Raw genomic sequence first — 15,709 nt, 5'->3', positions numbered from 1 at the left:
AAAAAAAAGTCACCAGAAGAACATGATTGTATTTGGAAAAGATATTTATAAATTTCAGTATGTCTGTAGATGTAGCTTAATGATATTACCATCAGATGTGCCTTGTTATCTTTGTGTGGAAAGGAATAGTCCTGTGACAGTCTTTGAAGGTTGATCATAAGATTTCTGTTTTTTTTGTTTGTTTTTTTCAATTTCAGAAAGTTTTGAAACACCTAGTTCAGCCTTACTTTTCTTAAGGACATATCTCTGCAGCTTTGACTTGAGTTCTTTCTTTTTAGAAGCAATACGTAACTTAAATATTTTGACTTGCATTTATCCCCAGCTTTTCTTTGTTGAAGAGCTCTGATGTATTGCCTTGTCTGGAATGCATAATTGATCATTATGAAAATAATACAGGTTGTTCCTGTTGTCTGTTCTTCCTTCTTCTCTAGTAACGGAATTTTGAACTAGGTAAATGGCTATCTAGAGTCAAGACTACATTTCCTAGCTTCTCTTGTTGCTAGGAGTGCACCTGCTTCTGGCCACTGGGGTGTAAGTAGATTTGTTTTGTGGCAGCTTGCTTAAGAAACCTTCCTTAAATAAGAGAGAATCCATTATGTGTGTGTGTGGCGGGGGTGGGGCAGTAGGGGAATGTCCTCTGTTTCTTTTTCTTATTATTAATTCCTTCTTTGTATCCTGCTTCCTGGAATACAGTTGCAACTATTTTAAACCATGGAGTTGAGGCCCCCAAGACAGAGAAACAAGATAGAAGGCACCTGCACCTTTGATATTTAATGACAAGCGATGAAGTACCATGATGAAAACAGCCCCAAACCCCTAATTACACTTTCATGTTTCATATGACAGGGAAATAAACTTCTGTTTTGTGTAATCAATTGCTATTTTGGGTTTCAGTCATTGCAGATGAACCCAATCCCAATGATTGGGTTCAACAGGTTATATATAACATTAACTGATTCTTTAACTACTGTGTTAATATATATTCTCCTGGAGGTGTGTACTGGTTAGAAATCTTAGACACAAGGGTGAAAACTATCACCTATGTGAAAGGACCCTGGAGTGGCCCCCAGAATTGGAGGAGACCAAGAGCTCATTTACCACACCTCTAAGGATGTTCACAGCCAGGGACTGGAGCCCACTAGGACTCTGTCTCTCCACATTTTGGATCTAATTTCATTTTCCTCTTGGTTTTATTTTGTTACTGCAGACTGGCTCTCTGCAGTGAAGGAGTATGGTACCAGACTAATTTCCTTAATACTTGAGGCTTCAGATGGGACACAGCTGTGTCTTGTCTTCTGTTGTTGGAAAAATATTAGGGAGCAACTCACATTACCTGGTTTGGGTCACATGCCAGTTGCACCTCTTTACCTGTCACTGGACCAGCTTGGATTACCTGCAGTTTATTGTGGCTACTTTGGAGGCAGGTGGATGGGAAGATTGGACCTGGGGGAGGGTGCAAGGATTGGCAGCATCCACTGAAACCATTTGTTCTAAATGAAGTGGGTGCTGTTTTGACAAAACAGTGTCTATTATAGCTGATACATCATTTATAGATGATTTACAATTGGGCTCATCTTATTCTTTCTTGAAAGCAGTCCATGTGTGAAAAAAAAATGAGGGCTGCGAGTTTGCTTTGAATTTGGTTTCTGACTTTGAAGTTGTGAAATTTGGCAAGACTGCAGCTCAGATAAATCCTTTGTTTGGGAGTTTTGATGAAAATTATTTCAGGCTCCATTATCACATTATACAGGCTAACTGTTAGGAACCACTGAACAGATTTCCTTATTTTCTTTGATCTTCAGTCTCATTGATTATAATGGAAGCATTGCTGTAATCATTAATCTTTTTAATGTAGACCTAAGGAGGTGTTTTGGATATTAGAGAATTAAGGCTACTATGCCCTGAAAAATACTTTAGTGTCACAAATTCTACTTGAAATTCTAAGGTGAGCGCTTCTCTAAGGAGTTAAAATTTGACATTTAAGGAGTTAAAATTTTATGTATGTTTGACATACATAAAATTTGAGAAGTAAAAATTCTTTTGAAAGGGCTTTGGGATACTGAGTTTCCAGAATGTACTTGAAATATTAACAAATGATGGACGGTAAATTAATTGAAAGGTCATGGTGTCATGGGATTGAGTTCTGTTGAGGGAGAGAGGACATCTCCGTCCACAGGGCATGCATTCGGAGTGGGCAGGGCCTGGCGTGGGCTGGGCAAAAGCTAGTCATGACACAGCTCCTGCTTCCAGGTGGCTTTCAAGCAATATGGTGATGTTTCAGAGACTTCAAAAACAGAGGTGTATTGCTTGTGGAAGTATTATATTTATTAATCTGATTTCAAGTCAGATATGTGTGAGGTGCGTAGATGAAGCATATTCTTTCTCCAGGATGCTGAAAGTCTCAAGCTTTTTATTCTTTTCTGCAATCAAAGATGAAAAGAAAGTTTTGTTGTTTGGGTCACGTAAACCATCATACACTTTCTCTTGGTATCGTTTTGCCAGCCCATGCAAGAGAAGGGGAGGGAAGGGAGCGTTTGATATTTAATGAACAAAGAAGCATACCTTTCAACAGCCAGTGTCAGCTCTGAAAATGCCTTTTCTGAGCAGAACCTTTCGTAGATGATGTTCACTAGAGTCCCAGACAGGAAGAAGGAACGAGGGCCAGAAAGGCAGTCTTGCTGCAAGATGTCATAGGATTAATTTTTCATTCCCCAGGAGCAGCCACAGCAGGCACACTCCATGAGGACTCGCATTGTTTGGAGGAGTTGACCTCTACTGTGAGGGTTGGAGGTTGTGCATTTAGAGCTCCAATATGAATGGTTACTATGTGGGGAGACTAGTGCCTTTCCTTCACCCACAAAAAGTGCAAGTCCGGGTCAGAGATTAGCATCCGGTTGCTTGCTATTGCCTTTCCTTCTAGCCTAATTTTGGAGAGAGGTGAATGTGTGTTTTCATTTTTATCCCCGGATGGCCTGCGGTTAGGATTTTTCTTCTTTGAAGAAGGGAGGTATACGCCCCTTTAGCAGTTAATGATAATGTTTATAAGGACCTGAAGTCTTTGAATAAAAGCTCAAGAATGTCATATTATTTTCATCTGCAAGGTGAATAATCTGTTATGATGGTATAAATATCTGAAGTAATGTGGAAGGACAGGACAAAAATAGGTTTCTGAGAAATGTGTGGCGTTTTTTGTTTCCTGATAATATTACAGCTTTATCTACTGATCTCAAGAGTTTGTCATGTCCAGATCCCTCTGGGCTGAGCCGTCGCTCCTTTGCCTCCTTTTCCAAGGCCCATTTCATTGCACAATTAAGCCTTGCTTAAAACCTTCTCTTCTCATGAATTCAGACATTTCATAAGTTAAAACTACCTATTAAATATTCAGTTTTAGGATTTTGTTTAGATTACTTTATACTTCCTATTTCATGATGAAGGACCAAGACGTATGTTTCTTATTATGTTTATTGTGTCCTGCTTTAAACTATCTAGCAAATTAAATGTCATCAAGTCCTGATTTTGCTGTATTCAAATTTTTTCAGTCTAACTTTATTTTATTAACTTATTAATTTTATTGCCAAACTTGTCTAATCAGCTAAAATTCTAGTTAATTTACTTTTTATGGGCCTAAGATGAGAGCAGTAGTAATAATATTTTATAAACAGTGGGAGCATTTTTTTCTCAGTATTGTGAGAACCTTTAAAAAAATTTTTTTTTGGTTTAAACTAGTCTATGTGGGAAAGCTCCCTCTAGTGTTTCTTGGAGCAAGTACAAGTGGTGTTGAACTATGTTTTTCAAAAAATGAGCCTTAGGGCCAGGCTTGGAGGCTCACGCCTATAATCCCAGCACTTTGGGAGGCTGAGGCAGGCAGATCACTTGAGATCAGGAGTTTGAGACCAGCCTGGCCAACATGATGAAACTCTGTTTCTACTAAAAATACAAAAATTAGCTGGCATCGTGGTGGGCGCCTGTAATTCCAGCTACTCGGGAGGCTGAGGCAGGAGAATCACTTGAACCTGTTAGGTGGAGGCCTGCAGTGAGCCGAGATCGTGCCACTGCACTTGAGCCTGGGTGACGGAGAGAGACTTGGTCTCAAAAAAAAAAAAAAAAAAAAAAAGTGAGCCTTAAATAATAGGACTAATTTGATAAATAAAGAGCATCTGGTTGAATAAATAGATAGGCTGATCTCACATTGAAAATGCTTTGCAGTTGGGTAGAGGGATGTGCTGTATTTGAAAACATGGATCTCAAAAATAAAGAACGTTCTTTATTTTTCCATATAGAAATGTTCCATATAGAAAATGGAACATTAACTTTCTTGATTACATGTTTATGAGATGCTTTACTTTCTTGTTTTGATAACTTTGTTTCTAATTTCACCATTTTAGAAATCATGCCCATAGAAATATCCATATCTAAGGAAAGAAATATAAGGTTATTTTTCATAAGTGACACAAATATTTTAAAATCAAAGTATGTTATTCTTATTTTGAGAAGGTACACAATAGAGTATTTTTGCATAACTACATGCAAACTTTTTTCAAACTTTATTCCTTATATAAATATTACTTTTATAGGAGAGCTCCCAGTTTCTCCTAATGGCAGAGAAAACAGTTTTACCTACATGGGTTCATTTTACAGGGGCAAACCGCTCTTCTAATTAGTGGCTGATTCCTGAGTTTTACCTAAAATACTTGATGCCATGTAGGGTCACATTTAGCAATCCAGAGAACACAGGAAGCTTGAGGATCCTAAAGATGTCTTCACCTCACAACTTAGCCCACAAACAGCCCAGAATTAAATTTTATGTTGATGCTTAATATTCTGTTAGATCTTCTTCCCCATCCTCATCTTAGCTAATGAGCAAGCTTGCTATTTTACAGAGAAAATTAAAGCAGAGGAGAAATGCTATAAACTCCCATCACCCATCTGCCTGCACCTGTGCCTTTCTATTCTGCCTTTCCCTTTCAAACTGCCAGTTCAGTTCAACCTCTTCCTTGGGCCTAGATTCTGTCCCCTCTTGCCTACTTAAGGACATTGCTCCAGCAATTCTGCCCTGTTTCTTGAAATCATTGATTTCCCCTTCACCATTATGTATTCTCTATTGGAAGCTGTCATTTCTTCCAAGAGAGAACCCTCTCTTGACTCACTTGTTTCTCCTACTGCTGCCCCTATAGGTTGTCTGTTCCTATTGCTTTGAATTTCGTTCTTGAAATTTCTTTTGAACCTACTCCATTAAGGCTTTTGTCCTTAGCTCCCACCATTTTTTCTTGTCAAAGTCACCTGTGATCTCGTGTTGATTACTCTTTTCTTTTGGAAACCTTTCTTACTTGACTTCAGGATGCCATTCTCTCCTGGTTTTACACCTGGCTCTTGCTGTATTTTCTTTCATTCATATTTCTCCCTCTTTCAAACTGTAAGCACTGTGGCTTCAGGGCTAGATCCTGGAGATAACCCCCTCTGTGTGTCTGCCTAGCTGTCTATGTCTCTGTCTCTGTCTTTCTCTCTCTGTCTTCTATACTCTTGATGAACTCATCTAATCTCATGACTTTAAATACCATCTAGATGCTAATAACTTCCAATTTTCTGTCTCAGCCCTGATCTGTCCCTGGAGCTCCAGACACATATAATCAACTGCCTAATGACATCTCCTCTTGAATGTCTATAAGCTTCTCAAAATTAATGTGTCCAAAACGCGGCTCCTGATCTCTTAAGCCATCACCCACCTGCAGTCTGTCCTATTGTCGCTCCATTTTTTCTAATTCCTGTGGCCCTAAACCGTGATGTCATCCTTGCCTGCTCTCCTGCTCCTGGACCTCACATTGGATTCATCAACATATCATCATGTCTGTACCTTTAAAATTATATCCAGAAGCTGGCAGCTGCCTAACCACCTCCCTTGCTGTCGCTTCTGTGTGAGCCACCAATGGCTCACCCTGGATGAGTGCAGTAGACACCTGCCCATTACCCTTGTCCATATTCCACACAGTAGCCGAAGGGTTCTTTTGAAAGCAACTTAGATCATGTCATTTCCACACTGAGCACTGCACTGTACCAGGGTCTTTCTATCTCACCAAGAGTAGAAGCCAAAATCCTTTCAAGCCCCTGCAGGATTTAGATCTCCCACGTCTCCCACAACTGCCTCCCCCATAATCGCGTGCTCACCCACTCCCATCCAGCCATGCTGGTTCCTCACAGTTCCCTGAACATACCAGGAAAATTTGTGCTTCAGGGCCTTAGTACTTGATGTTCTGTCTGCCCAGAACATTCCTCCCTCTGATATTTATATTGCTCATGACCTTGCTGACTTCAGATGTCTACTCATATATCATCTTATAGAGAGTCCTTTCTCTAAAATTGCAACGGTTTTCCTCAAAATTTTATGTCTTTCCAAATTTCCGCCTTCCCTGCTTATTTTTCTCCTTGGAAATGTTCACTAAAATCCCTTATATTTTACTTCTCTTGTTAATTTTTTCTTCCCTATCTCCCCACCCCAATTTAAATTTCATGAAGGCAGGGAATTTGATTTAGCCATAGCTTCTCACTTATTTCATCTTCTTATGTAGCACACATTGGAATTATATTTTGATTTAAACGTTATTAAATGCTTTCATTGTCGCAGCACTGTGTCAGGCATATTTTCACATCTAATTCATTTTTCTCAGGTTGCCTTTCAGATAAACATTGTGATTTCCATTTTGCATATGAAAAACCTGGGACCTAGGGGGTATCATATCTTTTCTATAGATAAACATAGATACTGGACCCAGGCTTTAAGTAGAAACCCTTTAACGGCATGATGTGTACTTTTCTAATATGTGAAGCTATGGACTGCTTCTTTTTAAAAATAATGATTTTGATTGTGTGTGTGTGTGCATGTGTGTGTGTGTGTGAGAGAGAGAGAGAGAGAGAGAGACAGGGTCTCACTCTGTCACCCAGGCTATAATGCAGTGGCATGATGTGATCACTGTTCACTGCAGCCTCGACCTCCCAGGCTCGAGTGATCCTCCCACCTCAGCTTCCTAAGTAGCTGGGGCTACAGGCATGTGCCACAACTCCTTCCTGGTTTAAATTTTTTGTAGAGACGGGGTCTCCCTGTGTTTCCCAGGCTGGTCTTGAACTCCTGGTTTCAAGCAGTTCTCCTGCCTTGGCCTCCACAAAGTACTGGGATTATAGGTGTGAGCCAACACACCCCACCTGACTTTGGTTTTGAAAGGGAACTGGAAAGTGATGGCTTCTTGCCTGCTCCTTTGTCATATGACTTCTTCCCAAGCATGCCATCTTCTGTCTTGTTACACCAGCACTAAACTCAGCCACTTTTGAGGAGATTTTATTCTCTCTCTCTTTTTCTCTTTTCTTTTTTTGAGACAGAGTCTCACTCTGTTGCTCAGGCTGGAGTGCAGTGGTGCAATCTCTGCTCACTGCAACCTCTGCCTCCCAGGCTCAAGCGGTTCTCCTGCCTCAGCCTCAGGAGTAGCTGGGATTACAGGTGCGCACCACCATGCCTGGCTAATTTTTGTATTTTTAATAGAGATGGGGTTTTGCTATATTGGCCAGGCTGGTCCTGAATTCCTGACCTCAAGTGATCCACCTACCTCGCCTCAGCCTCCCAAAGTGCTGGAATTACAGGTGTGACCCACTACGCCCGGCCTCATTCTCTTGATCAAATCATGATTCCCCAGATTTTTTCCTGTGAGTTACTCTTTTATATTTTCTATCTGATCACTTTTACACATTTGTAACAGTCATAGGATAAGAAGGCACAAGTCATACCTTTTACAGAAGGAATTCAACTGGAGAAGCAGTGAGACAGCATGAGAGGAGAGAACTTAGTAGAAAGGTTTAAGAAATGTCTCTCTGACAATTTGGCCTAACTTAGAGGCCGTCAAAAAGGCAGCAGTTAGAAAAGAGCTGAACCATAAATGGGTTTGGAGCAAAGTTGCCAAGAATATCTAAGAACTAAAGCCTGGTCTGAGAGGAAACTGTCTTGGCTCATAGCCCGAGGATCAAAAACAAAGCTACTTGTATGACTCTGGTTTAAGTCACAGAGATACTCTTGCTTTCTTTGGCCCCAATAGTGTAGTCTCTTGTAATCTCATTCTTTTCCTCTTCAGTGGTTTGACTTTTGATGTTAACAGTTTATTGCCACAGCTGTAAAATAAGACAGTGGGGACCGGTGATTCCTTAAGGAGACCCTTAGTTTTACAGTTTTACAGTTCTATCATTTTCAAATCAGTGTATTACTCTATTCTATTTTGAATCTAGACTCAGTTTTAGACTTCTATTTTACTGTGGAAAATTTGCTTTAAAGAATAATTTAGATTTTTAACTAAATACAAAGAATCTCTGAAGTATTTTAGGATAAAAGTTAAAATGAGATTGTCAAACAGCTTCACCCTAAAAACCATAGCACGAACTGGGTGTGCTTCTAAGGCTACTGGAGCTGGAAAAATGGCTAGGAATGATTAGTGTTTCCTTGAATACAAATGAACTGATACTTGGCATCTATATATCTTCCCAGCATTTTCCATTATATGAAGATGAAGTTTTAAAAAGCTCAATTAAAAATTATAACATTAAATGACCAAATCAATCGTTTCTCAAAATGCTGCATTTTACTTCATACCATTACGCTTTCAACATCATCCCCGTGTTGCCTGGATAGTCTGTAAACTAATCTTAATGGTTTCTTAAACAAGCAGAATTAATTATAAAGGAAATCTACCCTTCCCCTAAAGCCACGCATTACTTCCAAACCAAATATATTTCTTTTCCATACTGTCTCTGTTTGAGTGAGACTAGTTTAAATTGCTATTCTTTCTCATTAGGCAGTTTTTCAGTTTACTTGTTCCCTAATGTTTTTCCTCAACTTTTTTTTTTTTTTACACTTCTCTAAATCTTGCTCTGCCTACTATAGTTATTATAAAAGATTAATAATATCAAGCAGTGAAGCTTATATCAATTGTAAAATAATTGATACAGTTCTTTTTTGTTTAAATATGTTTTAGGAAGCTTATTCTCACGCTGATATCCGTCATATTTATTTTTAAACATTTATTGAAGTTCATCTGTTATCAGTGAACCGTGTGAATAAAAAAGACATTGTACTGTAGATTAATCTTATATCCATAATTAGTAAGGATGGGACACTTGTGATTATTTAAACAGTATAATAAAGACTACAGTCATCAAAATTAAAATGTTTCTTTTTAAAGAAAGCTAAAGCTTTGCTCTTTAGTCCCAAACAATCTGTGTATTTCCTGATTGCAGAGTCAGGAAATACTTAACTTTTGAAGCAATAACGGTTACTCCTGGGAAGTTTTATAATTGGCTGCATAGTGATAACGTGGACTTTAATAAATACAATGAAAATACCGCCAGCTTATTTAGAAAGAGAGAACTTCTTAAGTGCAACCGAGAGAGCTAATATGAGGACTACACCAGTTTGGCAAAATCATTGCTCTTCGTGACCACCTCCATTTTCCAGCTGGCTTCCTGATCAAAGGTATCTTTCCTTAGTGCTTTTTCACTCTCCAGATTTTCTCCTGTGTTTGTTCAGGTCTTTGAACATCAGTGTTTGGTAGTTGTAGAATTTGTTTTATTTTGAAATCAGGTAAAATGTAGTTTATAAAATGTTAGTGGGTTTTTTGAAGTATGTTAAGTAACTATGATAACCAATTAATGAGAAAGAACAGCATGACATCAAAGAATCTAGAAGCAATATATTTTTTTTTTTTGTCTAGAGTGAGGAATTGCTTTAATGTCTGAGTCTTGGTACTTGATTCTAAATTGTTTTAGTGAGGTCACTGAAGGTGTAACAACAAAATACTAGCTAAAGGTGGCACTGTGCTTTTTCTAAATATAATGAGACCCTTATTTTTGTTGAATTGATTCCTGTGTGTTAATGGAAATGAATCATTTTAACAACCTGCACACTACTTCAGGTTTAATCATAAAGGTGATTTTTCCCTCTCTTGATTGTACATTATCTTGCCTTTATATTGGCATTAATCCAAAAATTAACTCACAGAGTGTGGATCTCGATGAGACCTTATCAACCATCTATCAAATTCCCCCATTCACTTTGCTCTTGAGGAAGCTATCTGGCAGAGGTGCAACAACTATTCCCAGAGGTCTTGAGCAAAATACTGGGGATAGAATATAAACCTGTCAGTCCCTAGTTTGGTTGAGCCTCTTTCAGTATCATTGTTTTGTGTTAATAGATTAAATGCTGCCACTGAGTAGAAATCTTGCCTTAAATTGGTGTGTGTAAATCATCATTAGGCTCTGTGGGTTGTAGGCAGATTCTGAGCAGCGGAATTATTTGTAGCTACAATATGTAGCTAGGGTGTGTAGCTTGAGGTGCTCTATAACATTTAGAGTCATTCTGGAAACATACCGTCACTTCCTAGCTTGGGTGAATGGTGAGCAGAGTGAGAAGCCACTGCTTTCTATTTTTGGGTGTGACAGATCTCTTGAGTCACCAACGGGAATTTACTAAACTGTCTCAGTCCTGAAGAATTTATATCAGAGTTCTAGGTAGTTTTTCACTCCTATGTATATGACTCTGTTTGCTGTCAGCATTCATTCAAGTTCTTCTGAGCCCAGACCATTTTCCTAGTGGCCACAGGGAGGAATTCTAGTAAGCAACAAAATCACCCCAACTCAGTCTTTCACTTAAGAGCTTATGGTACAATGGTACAGGAGAAAGAGATATTGAAAAGATACAACACATATAAGAAGGATTCAACTTCGTTCAACAATATTTGTAAATGTATGTATAAATATATGTCAGTTAACACTATGCTACAGGAGAATCCTATGATTCCAAAATATTGTATATATGTACAAGTACTTGATAGAAATTTTATTTCTCTTGCATTGTTTCTGATGAATCCCTTAAGTAAATGCTTCAATATAAGATTTTCATGATTCTCTGATCACTCATTTCCCTGCTATGGATATTTTACTGTGCTTATATGAGCAGTGTGCCCCTTCTGGTGTGGCCTAAGTGAGTAGTCAGGGGCTGTATAATGCTAGTGTTTATACTCTGTGTTTCACATGAGGATAAGCAAAAAAAAAAAACAAAAACAGAGCTGTTGTTAGATTAGTTTTGCAGAGTCTCTGCAACCCATGTCATTCAAGTTGTGGTTAGTCATAACCTGAGAAAAGGTAGTAAAGGTAACTAGAACCAGTTTTGTGTTGTAATATTAGCATCTTAAATTATTAAAGATTAAATTATGTACTCAGTTTAGAATTCAAGATGATAAACTTTGCTTATATAAATTGGATCACTTACAGAATTACATTTAGGTGTTGAGTTTTTACCTGTAGTCACAGGGAAGGATCCTGGGAGACTACAGAAATTCAGCCACAGATAAGTTTTTCATGTAAAAACTCTTGATATGGCAGTAGAGAAATTCAAAAGACTTGACACAATTAAGGTTGAATTGACTTGATGTGCAATCTCAATTGTAGAATGGAACTCTGAGGTTGTATGTAAATCATTTAAATATTTGTAACAAGATAAAATATCTGCAGTAAAATCAGTGCTACAGGCTATATTTCTGATTCTGTACTCTGTAGAGACACTTTTGGAGGCATACTTGGGTTAAAAATTAGATGAAAAGTATTTAGTGAAAATCAGATAAAAAGATTTTGAGTTAAAAATCAGATTAAAAATATTTAGTAATCAGATGAAAAGTAGAGAGACAGAAGAGATCATTCTCCTAGGGCTTTGCCCACTAGAATCATTTTATTTTTTTGCAGGTTTGCACGGTTGAGTGTCAGCTAGCTCACTCTCCATAGCTTTGGCCCTTGCCAGGTAAGGTAAATCACATACTAAGGCAGTAAGAAAATGACAGAGGGTTGAGGTTGCTAGTCACATGTTAGCACAGATACCTGACTTTGTCCCTGAGACATGGCAAATGTTCAGGGTGAGTCACTGAAGCTATAGCATGTGGATTTTACCCTTTCATAGGAAATACTTGGTCTAGCAAGCGGAAATTCTTGTTATTTGTAAACTATGAATGTTCTAGCAGTATATCCCAAATAATTACAACAGCCCCTCCTTATCCACAGTTTCAGTCACCTGTGGTCATCTGTGGTCTGAAAATATTAAATGGATGTGGCAATAAACTGTTAACATCTCTGAACTCAGAGACCTTGTGGGAGGAATGTGCCTTGCATGTTGGAGAAATAGCAAGGAGGCCATTGTGGCTGGAGCTGAGTAGAAGGGAATTTAGTAGGAGATAAACTCTTGGAACCAATTGCCAATCAGGAAATCTTTGAATCCACCTACGATCTGGAACTGCACTGCCCCCACCATGCACACTCCCCACCCTGCCCCTTTGAGTTCTCCCGCCTTTCTGGATTGAACCAATGTACATCTTACATATACTGATTGATGTCTCATGTCTCCCTAACATGTAGAAAACCAAGCTGTAGCCCAACCACCTTGGGCACATGTTCTCAGAACCTCCTGAGGCTGTGTCATGGTCATGCCCTTAACCTTGGCAAAATAAACTTCTAAACTGATTGAGACCTGTCTCAGATACTTTTTGGTTTATAGAATGTACCACATTTTATTTATCTCTTCACTTGCTGATGGACATTTGGATTGTTTTCAGTTTTAGAGTTGTGAACCCAGAAAATCTGAGACAGGTCTCAGTTAATTTAGAAAGTGTATTTTGCCAAGGTTGAGGATGCGCACCTGTGACACAGCCCCAGGAAGTCCTGATGACATGTCCCCAGGGTGGTTAGGGCACAGCTTGGTTTTATACACTTCAGGGAGACATGAGACATCAGTCAATATATGTAAGAAGTACCTTGGATCCGTCTGGAAAGGCGGGACAATTTGAAGCAAAGGCAGGAAGACTCAAAGCAGGGAGGGAGTTTTTAGGTCATAAACAGGTGCTATGGTTACATTCTTTTGAGTTTCTGATTAACCTTTCCAAAGGAGGCAATCAGATATGCATCTATCTCAGTGAGCAGAGGGGTGACTTTGAATAGATAGGAGGTAGGTTTGCCCTAAGCAATTTTCAGCTTGAGTTTTCCTTAGTGATTTTGGGGGCCTAAGATATTCCTTTCACAGGGTATTGGGACAAAAGTGCCTTTGAATATTTGTTTGTAGGCTCTTGTGTGGACATGTTTTCCAGTCTTTTAATTTTTAGGAGTGGAATGCCTAGGTAATGAAGTAGGTCTATATTTAACTCCTAAGAAACTGCCAAACCATCCTCTAGAGTGGTGTGTCATTTTGTATGTCTGTGTACAATGTATGAGAGTTCCAGTTGCTCCCATGTCCTTGCCGGCAGTCTTTTTTTTATCTTAGCCATTCTAAGAGGTATATAGTGGTATCTTATTGTGGTTTTAATTTGCATTTTCTCTGATAGTTAATGCTGATGAGGGATGTCTAGGTTTTAATCTCCTCATCAAAAAAGGTTATTTTGTCCTCATGGTTGGAACTTTGGTTCCTTTCAGCTGAGGTACAAATAACTTTTAAATGCAATCAAAAGACATATTATGACATAATAGGTTGGCAGTGGCTTATATAGTTTCATGGTTTTGTTTCTGGGAGACTCATTTAAAGTGGGAAAATATAATCCTGCTATTCAATTTCAATTAATTTTCATTACATTTTAATTTTATCTTGAAGTCATTTATGTCAAATAGTGTAAGTGTATGCTCTGTCTTGTGTAGTGTCTATTACTTTGTATATTATTTAGGATGAAAATACATTCCATGTGGTAATAATTGGGCTAGGTAAATGTAAATTGTCTCAAAACTTTCAACTAGAATCAGGGTTTTAATTTTTTCCGCCAGGTTCCTGATGTTATTAGCAGCATAAGGCAATTATCTAAAGCGGCCATGAAAGAGGATGCCAAACCCAGCAAAGATAATGAGGACGCCTTTTACAACTCTCAGAAGTTCGAAGTCCTGTACTGTGGAAAGGTGACCGTGACCCACAAGAAGGCCCCCTCAAGCCTCATCGATGACTGCATGGAGAAATTCAGCCTGCACGAACAGCAGCGCCTGAAGATCCAAGGCGAGCAGCGCGGTCCGGACCCAGGAGAGGACCTGGCTGACTTGGAGGTGGTGGTGCCCGGGTCCCCCGGAGACTGCCTGCCGGAGGAGGCTGACGGCACCGACACCCACCTTGGCTTACCTGCCGGGGCCAGCCAGCCTGCCCTGACCAGCTCTCGGGTCTGCTTCCCTGAGCGGATTTTGGAAGATTCTGGCTTTGATGAGCAGCAGGAGTTTCGGTCTCGGTGCAGCAGTGTCACCGGCGTGCAACGGAGAGTTCACGAGGGCAGCCAGAAATCCCAGCCGCGACGGAGACATGCCAGCGCACCCAGTCACGTCCAGCCCTCGGACTCGGAGAAGAACAGGACCATGCTCTTCCAGGTACACCTGATCGGACGCTGTCTGCCCTTGCCCCAGAAGGTGCCAGATGGAAGTAGCTGGGCATCCAGTTCCTCCCAGCTCCACCTCTATATAATGAATAATCTAACTTTTATTTGTTTTCCCCTTCAAAGAAGATAAGGCAGGTGGAGGAAGAGTGCAGAGGAAAGTAGGGAAGGGGCGAGAGGCAGACGTGGAGTGTGGAGTACAAGAATTAAGGGAGTAGGGAAGGAAGAGGAGGAGGAAGCAATTCGTAGAACGTCCTGGACACCTGGTAGAGAGAGTAAGAATCTATAACCAGCATTTGCCTTGGGGTGATTCTTAAATAAATGCTTAAAAAAAAATTGTAGGCCTGGCGCGGGGGCTCACGCCTCTAATTCCGGCACCTTGGGAGGCCAAGGTGCGCGGATTACTTGAGGTCAGGAGTTCCAGATCAGCCTGGCCAACATGGCAAAACCCCGTCTCTATTAAAAAAATACAAAAATTAGCCGGATATGGTGGGGGCGTGCCTGTAATCCCAGCTAATCAGGTGCTGAGGTGGGAGAATTGCTTGAACTGGGGAGTCGGAGGTTGTAGTGAGCTGAGACTGACCCCCTGCACTCGAGCCTGGGCGACAGAGCGAGACTCCGTCTCAACAACAACAAAAAAATTGTAGAAAGTAAATCTTTAAAGATATGAATCTGAGAGAGTGCGATTTGGCATGGAGAAACAAGGGAATTTTTTTCTAGAGAAGAAAAAACTCCAGAGACTTGTATTTGTATTTTGAGTCGAGGACACACCAATTTATGCTGTCACACCAAAAGACGTTAAAGAAACATCATTGGCCTAAAAATGTACTGAATTGGATACTAAAATAATTTGATGCAAGCTGTAGTATTGGTATAAAAGATCATTCTTAATTCTAAACATTTTTGAATGTTGTACAGGGTATAGAAGGTGTCAGGTTCCGCTTAAAATAACTTAATTCCTAACAATACTCTGTAGAGAGTCTTTAATTCTCAGTTTGTAAGATTTGAGTTTCCTTGGGGGGAAAGAAAAGAGTGACTGTCTTTTTTAAACCTATTTTAAAGATTTCCTAAGAAGGAGATTCCGGAGTATTTTGGTAAATAGTACCGGTGTGTAATATCAGAAGTTTGCTTTATTGGAAGTTCACGAGGCTTTTTTTCACAAATGATAATATTTTATTATAGAAGAAGCATCCCAAATGCAGGATTTCATAAACACTGGTAGGTGAACAAGTACAGCTTCAAAAGTAAATTCAAAGTAAAGAGGCAACACTTACAAACATTTTGCCTTAAGGAGAAAATGTGAT

The 15,709-nt window shown here is 39.5% G+C and overlaps 1 protein-coding gene across 4 annotated transcripts in view; it reads left to right on the top strand.

Annotated features, from left to right (window-relative positions):
• TBC1D4 (TBC1 domain family member 4) overlaps nucleotides 1-15,709 on the top strand; it is a 197,465-nt gene that overhangs the window by 105,686 nt on the left and 76,070 nt on the right. For all 4 annotated transcript variants that reach the window (XM_004054602.5, XM_063697413.1, XM_055360483.2 and 1 more), the window contains exon 2: nucleotides 13,819-14,400. In XM_004054602.5, coding sequence (XP_004054650.4) covers nucleotides 13,819-14,400 — 582 coding nt within the window. The remainder of the gene's footprint in view (nucleotides 1-13,818; nucleotides 14,401-15,709) is intronic.

Source organism: Gorilla gorilla, chromosome 14 (genome assembly GCF_029281585.2).
Source record: "Gorilla gorilla gorilla isolate KB3781 chromosome 14, NHGRI_mGorGor1-v2.1_pri, whole genome shotgun sequence".
NCBI classification, from domain to species: domain Eukaryota; kingdom Metazoa; phylum Chordata; class Mammalia; order Primates; family Hominidae; genus Gorilla; species Gorilla gorilla.
This window is presented reverse-complemented; position numbering and strand designations above follow the sequence as displayed.